General features: G+C 36.8%; 2 protein-coding genes across 2 annotated transcripts in view; both read left to right on the forward strand.

Moving 5' to 3' along the window:
- The window catches only part of zmp:0000001200 (dedicator of cytokinesis protein 9), a 44,612-nt gene extending 36,624 nt beyond the window's left edge, over window positions 1-7,988 (forward strand). The window contains exons 39-53 of the mRNA XM_034886053.1: window positions 61-243; window positions 845-958; window positions 1,058-1,273; window positions 1,533-1,590; window positions 1,720-1,826; window positions 2,346-2,468; window positions 2,583-2,696; window positions 2,940-2,945; window positions 3,295-3,324; window positions 3,918-4,064; window positions 4,164-4,374; window positions 5,065-5,255; window positions 5,392-5,492; window positions 5,583-5,721; window positions 7,518-7,988. Of these exons, the coding sequence (XP_034741944.1) occupies window positions 61-243; window positions 845-958; window positions 1,058-1,273; window positions 1,533-1,590; window positions 1,720-1,826; window positions 2,346-2,468; window positions 2,583-2,696; window positions 2,940-2,945; window positions 3,295-3,324; window positions 3,918-4,064; window positions 4,164-4,374; window positions 5,065-5,255; window positions 5,392-5,492; window positions 5,583-5,721; window positions 7,518-7,643 (1,866 nt within the window). The 3' untranslated portion in view covers window positions 7,644-7,988. The remainder of the gene's footprint in view (window positions 1-60; window positions 244-844; window positions 959-1,057; window positions 1,274-1,532; window positions 1,591-1,719; window positions 1,827-2,345; window positions 2,469-2,582; window positions 2,697-2,939; window positions 2,946-3,294; window positions 3,325-3,917; window positions 4,065-4,163; window positions 4,375-5,064; window positions 5,256-5,391; window positions 5,493-5,582; window positions 5,722-7,517) is intronic.
- An 824-nt stretch (window positions 7,989-8,812) lies between these two features.
- Window positions 8,813-16,840, forward strand: slc15a1a (solute carrier family 15 member 1a). The gene is made up of 23 exons (XM_034886214.1): window positions 8,813-8,975; window positions 9,198-9,238; window positions 9,747-9,834; window positions 10,872-11,013; window positions 12,038-12,157; window positions 12,270-12,369; window positions 12,503-12,593; window positions 12,732-12,815; window positions 12,922-13,004; window positions 13,122-13,208; window positions 13,330-13,419; window positions 13,500-13,544; window positions 13,627-13,659; window positions 13,741-13,829; window positions 14,161-14,242; window positions 14,336-14,455; window positions 14,623-14,763; window positions 14,852-14,898; window positions 15,024-15,131; window positions 15,244-15,355; window positions 15,727-15,864; window positions 16,023-16,130; window positions 16,294-16,840. Exons 1-23 carry the CDS (start codon window positions 8,969-8,971, stop codon window positions 16,528-16,530), a joined length of 2,193 nt encoding a protein of 730 aa, XP_034742105.1. The 5' UTR covers window positions 8,813-8,968; the 3' UTR covers window positions 16,531-16,840.
- The last annotated feature ends 1,720 nt before the right edge of the window (window positions 16,841-18,560 follow it).

The raw sequence follows: 18,560 nt of genomic DNA on the forward strand, positions 1-18,560 counted from the left end.
TGTTGTTTGTTATGGTCCAAGGCGTTCCCTGATAACCTGCCTGTCTTTTTCACCCTCTAGTTTCCCTGCACATTTTTTGAAGGACGTGCTGACATGTGTGCTGCCTTCTGTTATGAGATCTTGAAGTGTTGTAACTCCAAGCTGAGCTCCATTCGCAGCGATGCCGCCCATTTGCTCTACTTCCTCATGAAGAGCAACTTTGACTACACAGGTCGCAAGTCTTTTGTCAGGACGCACTTACAGGTAGGGATAGTCCTTCCTTCGATCTAACTGGTATAAAAAGAATAAAGCTTTCATGTTCCCATCATTTAAACCAAAATTTACTAGAAACACTTGGCCTTGTTTAACAACTCAAAAACATACTTAACATTATATATGGAGCTTCATACTTACTTCCTAATTTTGTGAGAATTGCTTATCACTGAATGTTGAAGGGATGCCATGTTTCTGAAGCCTACCACTGAATATGACACGTAGCTTCTGTTTGGGGCCTCAGCTGTAAACCATGGTTGAATGCATTCTTAAATTTTAATACCAGTTCCAAATCCCAAATAAGTGTTTATTGTTTGGTGTAATAATGTTTTATTGTTATCTCCGCTTTTTTGTTTTACTTTCCATCAAAATCAAATGTGTAAGCCTATTTTGTGGCAACAGGAACTGTTACCATTTCAATACATTTGGGGTTTTAAGATTAGATCATTTTTATTAATATTACTTTCATACAGTTTTGAGGTCTGTGAGACGTCAAACAAAGATGAAATGAACCAATCTCAGCAAAATGCAAGGGTTAAAAAAATATTTAATAATAATAATAATTTGAATACGTATCTTTCTCTTTCTTCAGGTGGTGATTGCTGTCAGTCAGTTGATAGCTGATGTGATTGGTATTGGAAGTACCCGCTTTCAGCAGTCTCTGTCAATAATCAACAACTGTGCCAACAGTGACAAAACTATTAAGGTCATTAATTCATTTTTGTGCGGTTGAAACAGTTTAAATACATGCTAAAACTGGCAGTAACATGACTGACTGTTCTCATTTCTACATCCTCCATAACAGAACACAGCTTTCCCATCAGATGTGAAGGACCTGACCAAACGCATAAGAACAGTTCTGATGGCCACGGCTCAGATGAAGGAGCACGAGAGAGATCCAGAGATGCTGGTGGACCTGCAGTACAGCCTCGCCAAGTCTTACGCCAGCACGCCAGAACTACGCAAGACCTGGCTGGACAGCATGGCCCGGATCCATGTGAAGAACGCAGACCTGTCAGAGGTCTGTGACAAGAGACTTTGTGTGGCTAAAGGGGTTGGACTTTGGTTTGATGGTGGCCAATTAAAAAATGTGATAGACTCACGTAGGTCTGTGTCTGGCGATGTGTCTGTACAGTATCAAATGTCAAGTACTGACTGTCTTAACTTTAATTTTTCCAGTTTATTGTGGGCTAATGTTTTGTGGGTGATGCTGTTGTATCCTAACATAATTAAAACTATCAACATCACTTTGCTTATCTGACCAGAGTTGTTTTTCACAGGCGGCCATGTGCTATGTGCATGTTGCAGCGCTTGTGGCAGAATACCTGCGGAGAAAAGGTGCCTTAATAATCTATTTTTACTTGCATGCCACACATCAGCTCTATTATGTATAGTCTGTGTACTCCTGTTTTTGTTGCCTAATGTGGCTGATTGTTAAAACATTGTCTTATGTCATACTGTGTGCAGGCATGTTCAAGCAGGGCTGCTCAGCGTTTCGTGTCGTGACTCCAAACATTGATGAAGAGGCCGCAATGATGGAGGACGTTGGCATGCAGGACGTTCATTTCAATGAAGTATGTAACTATGCTAACGACAGATTAGAAAAATTAACATATATTCAAATATAGTCTGTGGTCCGACCACACCATGACATTATTTGATTACATTTAGATTTTTAGAATTGTGTATTTTAGTTAAGACTACAGGGGTTGAATGCATTTTTGTGAGTTGCTTTGCACAAAAAATATCTTCCAAGTAAATGTAAATATTAATGTATTAAGACATATAATCCTATCCTATATTTGGCTCTCCAATAATTTTTTAAATAATGAATCATCATTTCTCTTCAGTATTTCATTACAGATTTAACAGTTGACTTCCAAGACTTTAAACAATAGACAAATCACGTTAGCATGAAACACAATTTGCAATTTTTAAATAACACATCATTACTGCATATTTCTTGTAAAAGTAATTATTTTTGTGAGGAACATATTGCATGATTCCTTATAGTCATCACATTTGGTCATGATAGAAGAGACGTTGCCTTATCAAACACTTTTTCTATTTCTCCACCTCCCTTGTTCCCTTAGGACGTCCTAATGGAGCTTTTGGAGGAGTGTGCGGATGGACTGTGGAAAGCTGAGCGTTACGAGCTCATCTCTGACATCTACAAGCTCATCATCCCCATTTATGAGAAGCGCAGAGACTTTGAGGTGCATTTAACTTTTTGTATCCCACTACAATCCCCACTTATTTGGCCAAGGTTGGGACATTAGTATCTACAAATTATAATCAGATTTTAATCCAATTTGTATTACTTTGCACAGAAACTGGCCCACCTATATGACACCCTGCATCGTGCATACAGCAAAGTGACAGAGGTAATGCACTCAGGCAAGAGACTGCTGGGCACCTACTTCAGAGTGGCCTTCTTTGGCCAGGTGAGTTTTAGTTTTTTCAAACCGACGTATTGTTAATCTGGTTTCGGCACACACTGTATTTCAAATGATTAAATTCATTATTAAATTATTATTTTACAAAAGAGCAATAATGAGTTGGTTGCTTAGTGTTATTTGCAATGAGCATGGGTGCTGCTGAAGGTGTTTTTGTGTTTTTAAGTGCATGATCACATGGCAATTTATTACCAATCTAATACCCTTTTCTGCTTTTTATTCTCTTTAAAGGCAGCGGTAAGTTGTGCAGTAGACCTCGCTAGACTTTCTTAGCAGTTGTGTGGTGTTGGTGCTGTTTTAATCTATTGCATTTCTCAGTCATAGTTTGCTGTTTTAAGTTTACAGTAACAATCAGTCGCCACTGTTGCATGGCTATCACTTCTACACTCATTCCAGTGGTTCTGCTATTGTGTTATAGATCTAAGATTTTAGTATTGACCCTTCTATCTTGTGAATTACCTCTGCCTGTGTGCTTTGATAGGGATCCATGTATCTCTCAACATGGTGGTCTAATTGTTGATGCAGGTTTTAGGTCGTTATCATGGAATAACAATTATTTTATTTTCTGCTGTTTACACCCCTGCAGCAGTACCACTTTACTGACTCAGAGGCTGAGGTAAACAATATGAAAGGCAATATTGCAGTTGGACTGCAGTGATGTGTTCGACTGTGTTGTGCTTCTTCGCTAATGGACACTTTGCCCACAATTTCACCTGCATTGTTTATCTTTTAGCCTTTTTACTACCCCAGCCTTTAGTGTTGTTCTAATCTTAGTAGGAAACCATTGAGAGCTATTAGAAAGCTGTGTCTCTCACTGGGTAAATGCATGGCTTTAACCATCTGTTCACGGGACTTTAGACCATTTATATTCTAAACAACAGACTAATGTAAGTGCTCCCACTGACGGTGTGAAATCTGTGCCCCTACCTGTGTCCCATGGTCTGCCTCATAGTACTGAACTGACACTAGTTGACGTCTTGCAGTGCAGTATTTTTTTCTGTTGCTGTGCTTGGACCTTCGATTAAGGGTTGGACATGTGTGCAGTCTTCCAAATCTCCTAACTCAGAGCTGAGATTATTTCACGAGATCCATTTGAACAAACAACTCCCGCTCACAGCCCATGTATGGTTTGATGTGGCACTGTTTGTGTCTTTATATATTATTGGATTAAGACACTATTCAATGTGACCATATTTTATCTGTTTTCAGGGCTTCTTTGAAGATGAAGATGGTAAGGAGTACATCTACAAAGAACCCAAATTCACCCCACTGTCGGAGGTATCTCAGAGGCTTCTGAAGCTGTACTCTGACAAGTTCGGACAGGAGAATGTGAAGATGATCCAAGACTCTGGCAGGGTAAAAGCTTTGTTGATATTTGACTTGTGATGTGAATTAATCCATAAGATTTATAAAAAAGTGGTACTGATTTGTTGTAATGCAATGTACTCTATGCAGATTAACCCCAAAGACCTGGATTCTAAGTTTGCGTACATCCAAGTGACACATGTGACCCCTTACCTGGAGGAGAAGGAGCTGGTAGACAGGAAGACAGACTTCGAGAAGAGCCACAACATCCGTCGTTTTGTGTTTGAGATGCCTTTCACCATATCAGGCAAAAAGCAAGGCGGGGTGGAGGAGCAGTGCAAACGCAGGACTATACTAACCAGTAAGTAACCCTATAAACTGGTGGGTAGGGGCACATAAGCTCTTAAAGGGGTACTCTTTAAGTTTAGTATTGCAATTCCATAGCCACAGAAGACCTAATGCAACTGTTATCACAGGTTAAATAGTTCTTCTTTAAGCTAGTAGTATGTAATGAAACATAATAAATAAGTCTTCCGCATCAAATTATCTTAAATAATTATTTTTGCTTTCCTCCCAAACTATACACCACCTCCTTCCATTGAGTGCATATTAACATCCATCCATCTTCATCCTCTTATCCGGTATCGGATCACGGGGGCATCAGCTCCAGTAGTGCATATTAACACATTTAAGCAAAAAGACAGACTTCAAAAAACATACTGTGTGGATGACTTCCACATGGGTATCAGTTGTGGAGGTATTACATGACTCACCTGAATGGTCCTGTACGTGAATGTAAGATCTTGATTACGTTCTGAATGTGTCAGCTGTTTGTCAAGGACATTTCCTAATCACAGTTATATTGTTTTATTGTGCAAAAGTCCAACAACCTTACATTCTTATCATTATTATCTGAGAGCTTTTAAATGATGCACAGTACATATATGGATCCTGGGCTGGAAAACTCAGAAAAGCACATGAATGAAGAAAAGATTCATGATCTGAGAAGCAAGCTGTTCACCCCACTCCTCATCGTGTTTCTGTCCCCCAGCCACGCATTGTTTCCCCTACGTAAAGAAACGTATCGCAGTGATGTATCAGCACCACACTGATCTGAGCCCCATCGAGGTGGCCATCGATGAGATGAGCAAGAAGGTGGCTGAGATCAAACAGCTGTGCTCCTCCAGCGAGGTGGACATGATCCGTCTGCAGCTCAAACTGCAGGGCAGCATCAGTGTCCAGGTGATACACTTACACATTTACACACACACACACAGACAAACACACACACACACACACACAAACAGACACATTGGATGTATCTAATGATGAAATGACCATGAAAAAAACATAACACAGCTCCTACATCTTACCTCAGGTAAACGCAGGACCACTTGCATATGCACGAGCTTTTTTGGACGATGCATGTGCCAAGAAGTATCCTGATAACAAGGTCAAACAGCTGAAAGAGGTCTTTAGGTGAGATGAGATGCCAACAGCTTAAAATGTGTGTGCAACTACTTTGTGTAATTTCCTGTAACACATCTTAACTTTGTGTTTTTTGAGCAGGCATTTTGTTGAGGCATGTGGCCACGGATTAAGTATTAACGAGCGTCTGATCAAAGAGGACCAACAGGAGTATCACGATGAGATGAAAGCCAACTATAGAGACCTAGCTAGGGAGCTGTCCATCATCATGCATGAGCAAGTGAGTACAATATCAGTGTAATTACATTTTGCATTACAAATGTTAGAATTGTAATCTTCTAATACGGCTTACGATGTGTGTGAGTGCCATTCACGAAATATGGTTTATAATATAACTGATAACACGCTCTTTGATAACACCATTCTCTGTTTTTCCCTTGTGCTGACATGAGCAGATTGGATGGTAATGCAAAAAGCTCCTGTGTGCAATAAAGTTGATAATTGTGGATCCAGCCAGACAAAAGGCATCATACATTACCCAAAGTTTTGATTGCTGTAGGATGTTGCATTGTCAAACCATTAGACATTCTGATGTTACACGGATTTCATTTGACAAAAAACAGAAAGCTGTTAAAGCTAAGGGCCATGTCTTAACCTTTAAACACATGGAATAGATTATCTGATCAGAACACAGACGGGCCTTATCTTTAGATGCCTGTAATAAATGAAACATGAAATATTTTTGCACATGGAACTCATGTCCACTGTCCATCAGAATGGCTAAATAACCTGATTAGGCCTGCATCTGATAATTACTTGCATTACTAGTTAATTCGATGATTACACTCTTGATTAATTGTTAATTGTTTAGTCAATCTGAAAATAGTGAACAAACATCCATCACAATTTCTGAAGCAGATTGTCTTGTACGTCCAACAGTCCAAAAACAAAGATATTCAGTTAGCTATAACATAAAAGCAGCAAATGCTCACGTTTGGAAGCTGAATTTTCCATGAAAATTGATTAATCAAAATAGGTGTGCCAAATAATTGTATGTTGATTGACTAATTGACTAATCATCTAATAGTTTCAGCTCTACCCCTGACAATTCAAAACTTAAAACCCACCTTTTCTCACTGTTCTATGGATGCAGCGGCTGGCTAGATCAGCTATCACTTATTATGTCAACATGTTATTTTCTGCATGTGTGGACAGCATGAATGTATGCATGTACACACACACACACACACACTAACACACCCTCACTACCGGTCAAACGTTTGGGGTCACAGTACTATAGACAAAATCCCAGCTGAGATCATATGCATTGTTTTTTTAATCAGGGCAGCAGTTTTCCGATTACATTTTGCGCTTACATAATTGCAAAAGTTTTTTTTTTTAAATGATATCAGATTAGTGAACAGAATGTGCCTTTGGAACATTGGATGAATGGTTGATAATAATGGGCAATGTAGATACTGCATGAAAGATCAGCCACCCACTCAGATCAGCTGGTAATCTGTCTATAACGGAGTGGAATGGAAATTTGTAAGTGACCCCAAACTTTTGACCGGTAGTGTATGTACATTTACGTATATACATACATTTCTGTGTGTACTAAGCATCTGTATATGCATGTACATGCATCTGAATTATGTATTTACATTTGTTTTTATATATGCACATACACAAAACTATCTAATACTTAATAATTTACTCTTGGAAGATTGATTGTTTTTGCTTATTTTTTTCTGTATCAATCTATTTTTGAAGGGGTTCTGAGGCTCCACTGTAAAAGAACAGTCTGGCATTTGAGGAAAATATGATTATTTGCTTACTTGCCAAGCGTGAGATGTGAAGATTGATACCACTATCATGTCTGTGTGGTTAATATACAGCTACAGACAACAGCTGGTTAGCTTAGCTTAGCACAAAGACTAGAAATGGCGAAAGCCATACTAGCTATTACTATCCTTTTATATAAAGCTTTCACTTGGTAGTAATTCAGGTACTAAGTAATCTGTCTAAGATGGTATTGTGAATGATTGTGAACATATCACACTGCCTCCCTTCCAGATCAGTCCTGTGGAAGATGGTATGAAGAGCGTTCTTCCAGACTCGCTTCACATCTTTAACGCCATCAGCGGCACGCCAACCAGCGCCACCATCCACGGCATCCCCAGCTCTTCCTCTGTGGTATGATGCTTGCCTGGGTTAGCCTTGAACCCTGTGGCCTCTATACTCGCCAATCAGGCATGCCGGTGAAGCAACATTGTCTCTTTTGAACCTGATCCTTCTTTTCTTTAGTCAGTTTAACAGGAAACTGACATAAGCACAGACAACTCTGACCCCCTCTCACCTCTCTCAGTGAACCATGACCAAGGCACTGGACCTATTTAACGTATACACACGGCATGGTAACTTCTGTTGGATGTCTGTGACAGTACTGACGGGGAGCCTAATACCAGAGAGGGGATCATGTAGGAGAGATGACAGATTTTACAACCTGCTTCATGGCCACACATAATGTGTCACTTGTTTTTACCTGAAAATACTGGGCAGTGTTTTCAATAGAGACATTCCTGTTGGGATCTTTGATATGCATGTCATTATATCACACCCACCACCTTCCCAACAGCCCCTTTTTGTTTATTTTGATGATATTTTTAATAATTCACACTGTGTTTTTGTATGTACAGTATTCCACTTTTATAAGCCACTGTTGATGTCTTGATGAACAGTATATGCTGCATATGTTGACTCTCATCTACCTGTACATGAAGTTATATTTCTACTAAAAGGGCCTCCTATGACTCATGTTAGCATTCAACCTTAAATCACTTCAATGTCTTAGAATGGGAGTGTTTTTAAATATTTAAAGCCATTACATACAAATATTTTGTTCCAAATTGTTAATTAATGTATATAAAAAAGGAGTGTGTGCAATATTTGCAAAGTATCTATGTGGGTCTCATACACTGTAAAGATGATGTTCACCTTCTTGCCAAAGTGATGAGGTGTGGAACCAGACACTACGCCTACTGTGGAAGTTATTTGAATCTTATACCATTTCAGTGTCCATTGAATTGTTCCAAGAAATTGTTTTATATTTAACATAAAGTTACTGTTCTGCTGTAAACAGAGATGTTCCTTAATGCTTTTCTTTTAAATAAAACACTAATTTCTCTGCACTTGTATTCGTGGATCCTAATTTTATTTCCACATGTATTAAAGTTTATTCTTGCAGTTGTTTTTACATTTGGTTGAGTTGTGGAGTTCTTTGTAATTAATACCTTTTATGAGTTGTCCAGGACGGAACATAGCTGACTCCCTATCTCCTATATCTCACCCCACCCATCATAAAAGCAACACGGTCAGCAGTGTGAGTGACAGATCATGGTGCTAACATGTGGCAGTATTTCAAAACACTCTCACAGTGAAGGATTAGTTATCAATTGCTCTCTACAGGAATCTCAAAGGAATATCAGACCACAGTAGACAGCAGGCAGCAGCTTCATTCAGCCATCATGACCGGTGAGTTTTACCTTTTTTTAGGGAACAAGTCAGAACATACAAACAAATCTTATTGCACATTCTTAATTGCTTCCTTATTGTTTCTTAATTCAACACAAAATGTGGGAGAAAGATTTTTATTTTTTTTAAATGGAGGCAGTCTGTGGGCGGCTAGATTTCTGGCCCTATGTCTTTTTTATGAAATGTAGCATTCTATTTAAAGTTCTTTAATCTTGTACACAGATTATGAGGACCCAAAGAAAGAGAAGAAAAGCAAAGGGACGGTAATGTAATTCATTAATTTCTTTTATTGGATGTTGATGCAGTTTTTGTTTTGAGTTCGGTGAGTCTAAATGATCATCCATAGGAACAAAGCAACCATCCTAATGTGCCAATTACTGTATTACTGCTAAAGGTTACTAATTACAAAGCAAAATTTGTAGTAACATAAAGTAACATTTATAGGAAATTTTATTTTACATAAGTATTTCCAGTTCATGTTACTTAATAGCTTAATTCTATACATTTCAGATTAAAATGTTGTACTTTTTACTCCACATTTATTTCACATCTAGGCTATAGTAATTTTTTAAAAGCATTCAAAATTCAACCTCGACCAACCACAGCATTAAAAATACTATTTACGTTGCTAACAATGATCATCCAATAATATCATAAAACACTGACAGGGACCATTATGAGCACATTTACTTTTGATATACAAAGTCACTTGTGTTGCCAATGGCACTGACCACTGCTGAACACCATGCTGCTGTTTCTTTGATCCATTAGAGCAAAGTGGTGTGTGGCTACCCCCTGAGCATCTTCTTCATAATTGTGAATGAGTTCTGTGAGAGGTTCTCCTACTATGGCATGCGAGGTGAGAATACTGCATTCTAAAACATTGACCAATTGATTGTAACCACAACACTACTATATATATAGTATATATATCTATCTATATATATATAGATAGATATATATAGATATATAGATATTTATACTATATAGATATTTATATCTTTAAATACAGTCTTATACAAATTTAAAAAAAATACTTTAGAAACACAGTATATACAAGGACATATATAAAATGTACAAATAATTTTAAATTATTGCCACATTGACCATCTGCCGTTTTAACAAATCAACAAATTTAGTGATGCTTTTTAACAATGTTTTTAACTTTTTCTTAACACTTTTGATGCTTTTTTTTAATGTTTGTCACTTTTTTTTTAATTAACTTTAGTTTTACAGTTACTTTGGGGAATTTATAGTCAATAAACCTCATTTATAAGAAATGATACCTAATGTTTGAGTTAGAAAATCAGAAATTAGGTATTATTTCAACTAAAATTAAAGAATAGTATTTTGATAAATAATCACAGACTGGAATATGTCAACTTTTACTCAATACTATTTTTAAAACCACTTACATTTTTTTCAAATGTTATAAAATTGAATAAAACCCCCCAAAATTACCCATTAAGATCACCCCAAAGAGCATTGTGTGGAATCACTCATGTTATTTGGGGTGATTACAATTGGGTAGTGAAGAAGAATATTGATATAGAAAAACGGGTCAATTTGACCCGGAGACAACATAAGTGATATACGCATTAATGCATCAATAATCCTAACTCAATATAATATAACATACATTATTCTAAATTCGGCTATTCTGAAAAACGAGTACTTCCTACATTTTGATGCTGTTGACATGGTAAAGCTACTTTTACTCAAGTAAAATATAATTTTTCCACCACTGGATATTTACATTCAAAACATGACCAAAGTTTGGTTATGTTTTGCATGAAATGTCACAAAACATTTTAGAGCTGACACTGTGCGGTCTTAGATTGATGATGACATTCTGTAAAATAAGAGATAATGTACATTTTCCCTGCTTGTTCACAGCTGTCCTGGTGCTGTACTTCAAGTACTTCTTTCGCTGGGATGATGACATGGCCACCTCCACCTACCACATCTTTGTGGCTCTCTGCTATCTGACCCCTATCCTCGGGGCCATTGTGGCTGACTCCTGGCTGGGAAAGTTTAAGTGTGTTTAATTAGTTTACCATTAAACAAATGCAAGTAGTTAGATGATGACTAACTGTCAGTGATTTAAAACTACAAGTAATCTACTTAATTAAAATAACTGGAGTATTTTTGTATACTTGAGTATATCCATTTTTGCACTTTAAACTTCTACTCAACAACATTTCAGAAGGAAAATGCACATTTTACTTTAAAATAGTTGTTTGACAGATAAAGTTGCTCTTTCTTTTCAGATTAAAGGTGTTGTAGGTATGATTTCTGATTGATTGACACGCGGTTAGACACTTCCCCTGGCCCTGATTGGTGCATCTGAACAAGGCAAGGTGGATTTTTGCAAATCGCACTACAGGCTGTAGGTGATGCCAGAGGAGCCACATTTTTTTCAATTACCTTCTTTATGTAGTTCTACTAGTTCTACATAGGGTCAGTTTCAGCAAATATGACATCAAGTTGGTTTAAAAGTCTTACCTACTGCACCTTTAATGTTTTAAATTATGAAATGATAAAATACAATTCACTGCTAAAAGTTAAAGATTAAATCAGTGTTTCCCTACCTTTTTTCTTGTGATCTCTTACAAAAAATAGTGTTTACTTTGGCTTCCTTGTCATTTTACAGATTTCAATGAGTTGTCAGTATTTCTTTACCACCATAGTTATTTTATCGTCTAAACAAAATTGAGGCCTAAAGAGGTCAAATTATCCAATATTTCACAATAAAGGTTAAGAATATAGAAAATCAAAAATATTAAAACATCCTTAGGTTGGTAACAATTGGACTCAACTAAATAAGTGTATACAAAGTAGTTAAAACTAGTATAATGAATACTTATCATTTTAAGCCTACTTTAAGTGTTTATGTGTTTTTTGCTGATGAGACTTGTACTTTAACTTAATTAGTATTTTGAATGCAGAACATTTACTTGTAACAGTGTATTGATACAGTCTCTATATTTTTACCCAAGTGAAGTTTCTGTGTATCTAAATCTTATTCCACCCTTTGCTATCTCTTCTCCTTCACCTTACAGGACTATCATCTACTTGTCCATTGTCTATGCAATAGGCCAGGTTGCGTTGGCAGTCAGTGCAGTCCATGACATCACTGACAAAGACAGAAATGGGATACCAGACAACATGACCTTCCATATGTGGGTTTCTGTTCTACAACACAAATAATAGAGTCCAGAATGTATGCTTTTGGCAGGCAGTTTTCATCATACAGTGCTCTCTGCTCATGCACATATTCCTCTTTACATTTAGCGTGTTGTCCATGGTGGGACTCTTCCTCATCGCTCTGGGCACAGGCGGCATCAAACCTTGTGTTGCGGCCTTTGGTGGAGACCAATTCGGTGACCATCAGGTTAGAACATTGCCTCATTTCTGCTCCTATAGGCGGAGTCTGGTAATAATCAGAAATTGGTTGTACATTATATTCAGCATTGCAAAACATGCATGCAATGCATAATAGGTCACTGATTTATTTCTCTGTGCAGGAAAGGCAAAGGAGAACTTTCTTCTCTGTATTCTACTTGTGCATTAATGGTGGGAGTCTCCTTTCAACCATTATCACTCCAATCCTGAGAGGTAGATATGAGAAAGACATCGACAAAGTTTATGACAAACCATAAACTATAAACATAACTGCCTGTGATAACAGCTAACAATAACAGTCCTTGAGTATGAGTAACAAGTTAGATTAATGGTGGTCATCTTAATCTTCAGCTCAAGAGTGTGGCATCTACAGTCAGCAGAAGTGTTATTCTCTTGCCTTCGGTGTCCCTGCAGCACTAATGGTGGTTGCGCTTGGTATGTCTACATAATTTGTTGTGATTCTATACATAAAGTAGCAAATGTAAAGATTTGGTACATATATTGTGGACTGATAATATTGGCCCTGTGATGTCCCCAACAGTGGTGTTTATCATTGGAAGTGGTATGTATTACAAAGCTGAACCACAAGGAAACATCATGCTGGATGTGTGTAAATGCATTGGGGTGAGTCTAGATCACAGCATCTGCATCAACACATTCTGCAATGTGTAACAACAGTTGCTCTTGGTGTTTCTAAAAACATGTTATTCTTTACTTTTTACTTCTTTTTCTGTGAATCAGTTTGCTATTAAAAACCGTTACAAACACAGAAGCAAGCAATTCCCAAAGAGGCAGCACTGGATGGACTGGTCAGAAGAAAAATATGATGTAAGTTTCACTTTGGTTACATTTTCTTTAAAACATTAAATGAAAAAATGTCTTAAGTTTCTAACAAGCTGTTTCATTAGTGGAATGACAGCTATTCTTATTCTGTCTGTCGGTGCTGTAGAAACTCCTCATTGCTCAAATCAAAATGGTGCTGAAGGTCCTCTTTTTGTACATCCCACTCCCAATGTTTTGGACCCTGTTTGACCAAAAGGTATTGTAATGTTATTATTACTTTTAAAATGCAACATCAGTTGTTGGCAGGGGATACTAAACTCTCTATCTCTATTAAAGGGTTCTAGATGGACCCTGCAAGCCACAAACATGAATGGAAACTTTGTAAGTTTGGTAATAAAACCAACTATTAATGTATTAACTAAAGCAATGTGTTCATTTTTTAACTATGTCTTTGTGTCTGCAGGGGCTCATTGTTATACAGCCTGATCAGATGCAGGTAAGTTACAATCATTTTTTATCAGGTTATATTGGACTGATTATTTGAGAAAAGTCTCACTGTACAATTTTTTTTTGAAAGACTGTCAACCCCATCTTGATCCTGACTCTGGTGCCTATCATGGAGAGCTTAATCTACCCCTTGATCAAAAAATGTGGCCTGAACTTTACGTAAGTACTGCTGGTGGGAGACAGCTTTGGGGCATATACCTAAATCAAGCAGTCTTTTATTTGTTTGTTAAATAACTACTTAAATACTTTGAGAGATGCTGAAATTTGCCACATTCTAAGTTTTATTTTTTAGATGTTGATGAACACTGACAACAATCTAATGATCTAAGGTTTGAGAGTTCTGAATCAGGTACATAATAACCATGATGATAATTTAAAAAACTAAAGTCATAAAAACAACTTATGCCTGGGTAAAAATGTAGACGTTTGTTGCTGTGATTCTCTCAAATGTTGTAAAAATCAGTAAAAGAATTGAATGTTAATTCAACAGACCTCTGAGAAGAATGACAGTGGGGATGATTATGGCAGCTATAGCTTTTGTCTGTGCTGCTTTGGTTCAGCTTGAAATTGATGTAAGTAGAAAACGGTTATTGTGTTCATTATCTTACTGCATAATGCACATCTGTTCAGGGATTAAGTTATTTTCAAACTCACTTAATCTTCAGAAAACATTACCCACCTTCCCATCAGCCTCCCAGAGTCAGTTGAAATTACTAAACATGGGCAGCAATCCAGTAACAGTGAAGCTTCCTGACAACGATCCTCTGGTGCTCCCTGCAGCTCAGGTATGTCTCATACAATAACAAAAAACCTTCACAAAATTGGGTTCTACAAGTTTACAATGCTATGAAAATCAATTGCATGCAAGTCAAAATACCACTGTGTTCAACATGTTCACATATTCATACCCCAATGATTGTTTTATCAATTTCCAACTGCAATTTCATTGCAGGCCAGTGATCAATTCTTTACATTTGAACCAGAAATGGTCAGCATTTCAATAGACAACGTGACAAGATCTATTCCCTTGTCCAAAGGACAACGACAAACACTTCTGATTCGCTCAAACGTCAATGACGGTGACTGGGTGTTGGTGAGTTAGAAGCACAATAATGAAAATAAAGACAAGCAAGAGGCTTTAAAAGTTAAATTAATCAACATTTGTTGTCTTATTTCCTCAGGCTGATGATTTAATCTCCAAGCCACAAGAAGGCAACAATGCAATTCGGTAAATTGAATGTGCTGAACATGTACAAGTTGAAGGAGCTGATGGAATTACATTTGTTGCAGCCCTAATCTTTATCAGAAGAATACACAGTTTTTTAAAACGTATTTTCTGGCTCAATATTTCAGATTTGTAAATGGAATGAATACAACAGTGAATGTGTCAACCCCAGCAGCTGACTTTGGACTAATCGAGTCATTACATTATTCCAACTACTCCCAGATAAAAAATGGAAAGTAAGGATTTGTTCATGTTGACAAATCAACACTGTTTTCATATTACATTCATTATTTTACGCAAACAATAATGGCAAATTAAATTACACTGATTGTCTTTTCTAATGACCAGGGCCATCTTCACTTTACGGAGTGGTTCACAGTCCTGTGAATACAGCAGGGAGTTTGGATTTGGAAGTTCATATACCTTTCTCATCCCCAGCACTTTAGTCTTTGGAACCAATGTAAGTTTCATAAATGATTTTTAGGATGGTGGTATTCTATTTTTTTCTTAATATAAACAAATCCTCCAAAATATCATCAATTAATTGATCCTAGGAACAATTGTCTGTGTAAGATATTGTTGTTGAGCCACAAATCTTGCACTGGGTGACAAGTTTCACAAGTTCCTTTACTACAATGAACATGGACGCTATAGTTTATTTTGAGTCCTACCTACACACTGTTCTTCTGCCATCATTATTCATTTATTTATTTTTTGTGTGATGGATAAAACAAAATTTCATTTGTACGCTCTGGCAACATCTGTCCAGCTGCTTTTTTTCAGTCATAGAAATTCTGCCCTAAACTGATCTATTCTGATAATTTGTTTTAGTGTCAGGAGTCTATAACTGCAGCAGAAGACATCAAGCCTAACTCAGTTCACATGGCTCTCCAGATCCCACAGTACTTCTGCATCACTGCTGGTGAAGTGATGTTTTCTGTCACTGGTCTAGAGTTCTCCTACTCACAGGTAAATGTGGTATTTCCTATTTCAGTGCTGTATCACGAAAGAAGACATGGTAGGACACAGAACAGGAGAATATTTGGTTTGTCTTTGAACTATATAATAATGATGTAGTTTTTGTGTCTTGCTTCATTAACCTTTTGTCCTTCTTTTGTGTCTTCAAGGCACCTAGTAACATGAAATCAGTGCTACAAGCAGGCTGGTTGTTTACCAATGCTATTGGCAACTTCATTGTACTAATTGTGGCTGAGCTTGCAAAGATTCCTAAACAGGTAACCAAAAAAACAATAATTAATCTCATAACTAAATCTGAGAGACTAAAAGTGACAAAATATTTTTGAGGAGTCTGGGTTTATGTGTCATGTAGTACAGGGGAAACATGATGATGCATTAATACCACATTTGTCCCTCTGTCTCTCTCCTCCTCTTTTAAAGTGGGCAGAGTACGTCCTATTTGCCTCTCTCTTGTTTGCAGTGTGTATCATCTTTTCCATTATGGCACATTTCTACACCTACACCAACCCTGCAGAAATTGAGGCCCAGTTCAAGAAGAAGTTTGATGATGAGGATGATAAAAGCCAGCTACGGAAGGAAGAGGTTGAGATGGTCTCGAAAGACTCAACTGAAATTCATAAAGATGAAGATGATGCAGCAAAACAGACTAAAATGTAAACAATCTAAAAATCTGATTAGATATTCATAATGCATTTACATACATTTTTAACATTGACGGGAGGTAGAATATACATTAATTCTGCCTGTATTTGTCATTTGTGTGTGTGTGTGTGTGTGTGTGTGTGTTTTTATTAAATGTTTTATATTTCAACAACCAAATGGCTATCGTGAGGCACAAAGTTTCTTTAGCATTATAATTAGTAGAATAAATTCATTCAGCTAAAGTATTATAACAACAAAACCATTAACAGATGAACCATTTAAATAGCATTGAATGTAATTGTTCTTTTATATTTACGTGTAAGTTATGTGTTCTTCCACTCACAATTCTTGCCTTAAGATCTTGCCATAAATCCCCTGAGCACCAAAGTCTTGTTCATAGCACTTTCCCAACCTGATATGAAATATTAGGCTTTTACACTTACAGCCATATAAGACTGAATAGTGTTTTTTTTTTTTTCAATAAATATGTTTAGCTAGTACTGACGTCCTATTATTTGACAAAAAGGAGTGCATTCCAGCCTGTCAGACCATCAAGGGAGTAACGAGCCCTGAGCTCCCAAACTGGCTAAAAAGTTATGGTTGTCATTTGAGGGTGAAAGTTTAATAATAAAAAAAAGTGTACTTTTGACTAAATAATCTAAGATCCACTTAACACTTTTTGGGATCTTTCAAACTGCACGTTTTAATCTTTGAATGGAGTGTGCTCAATTCACTGCATTAATGGAGTGCACTATAGGGACAGAGTTTGTGTTCACTATTCAATCCCAGGATTTCATCATTGGTGTCTTTGTAATGCTGCACTAAAAATATAAAATAATAATTACCACAAACCAACATGTCAATTTTGACATGTCATAGCAGAAAAAGCAGATTGTTCTTGGTTACTCAAACCATGACCAATGGTTATGTTATATTATTGTTCCAGTCAGCAATTATTAATTTGATTATTTGTGTCTTTCCTGCTGCAACATGTTAGTTGACCATGAAAAAATCAAGATTCTAGATGGCAAGATCTGGTTCTGTGATACAAACTTAACTAATTTAATATCAACTGCCACCAAGGTCATGTGGGCACATTTTTAGGAACAGTAACATGTAAAGGTGTTAAAAGATAGATTCATAATTTTAAAGTTTGTCTTAAAAAATATGCATTACAAAATGTATTTGCATGTATTTTGTATTTTTTTTCTCCTGCCCTACCTGTGCTGAAGCCTATTTGTTTCAGCAGAATGTGAGAATCTGAGACCCCAGGACAGCTGCTTGCTTTGCCCAGTTGTGTATTTTAACCTTGTTACCTGTACATTAAACCACAAATGTTTGAAAATGGCACATTCTTTTTTCTGGCATTATTGATAACAGTCAAATTCTAACAACAATAACATATTTAAAGATTGAAAGAGTAAGGGAAATTCAATTGTGACAGGAAAAAATCAAAGAAGCAAGAACTGTTTTACATTCAATAAAAACAAAATAATACATAGGAGGAGGAATAAATACATTAGGTAAGGGAAACATTAATAATTAAGTAGCATTCCAAATTTTTATATTTCAAATGTTAGTTGGGTCGTTGTTGCTGTAGTAGTTTTCAGCTTGACAGTATAATTGTAATAGAGATTAATATCCACTAGAAATAAGAAATAAGTTAGAACTTAGCTCTAAGAAAGTGGCACTTGTGTCAGCCTATGCACCTAATGGTTTTGATGGCGGTTTCTGTGGTACGCTCACTAATCAAATGCTAGAGTAAACTCTTTTGTTGTTGGTGCAGACTTCAATGCTGTGTGGGACTCAAATATTGATTGGTCAAATGCAAAAGTCACTGGGGTTCAAGCTCAAGCCACAAATGCTTTGAAGTCATTGCTTGGGGTTTATAGACATTTGGCAAACAGTTAATCCCACCTGTAAAGATTACTCTTTTTACTCAGGTAGACATAAATCTTCATCCAGAATAGACTTTCTTTTTGCATCCTCACAATTATGTCATTCAATTTATAAAGCGATGTTACTTCCAATGGCATTGTTGGACC

Source organism: Etheostoma cragini, chromosome 11 (assembly GCF_013103735.1).
Source record: "Etheostoma cragini isolate CJK2018 chromosome 11, CSU_Ecrag_1.0, whole genome shotgun sequence".
In the NCBI taxonomy this organism is placed as follows: domain Eukaryota; kingdom Metazoa; phylum Chordata; class Actinopteri; order Perciformes; family Percidae; genus Etheostoma; species Etheostoma cragini.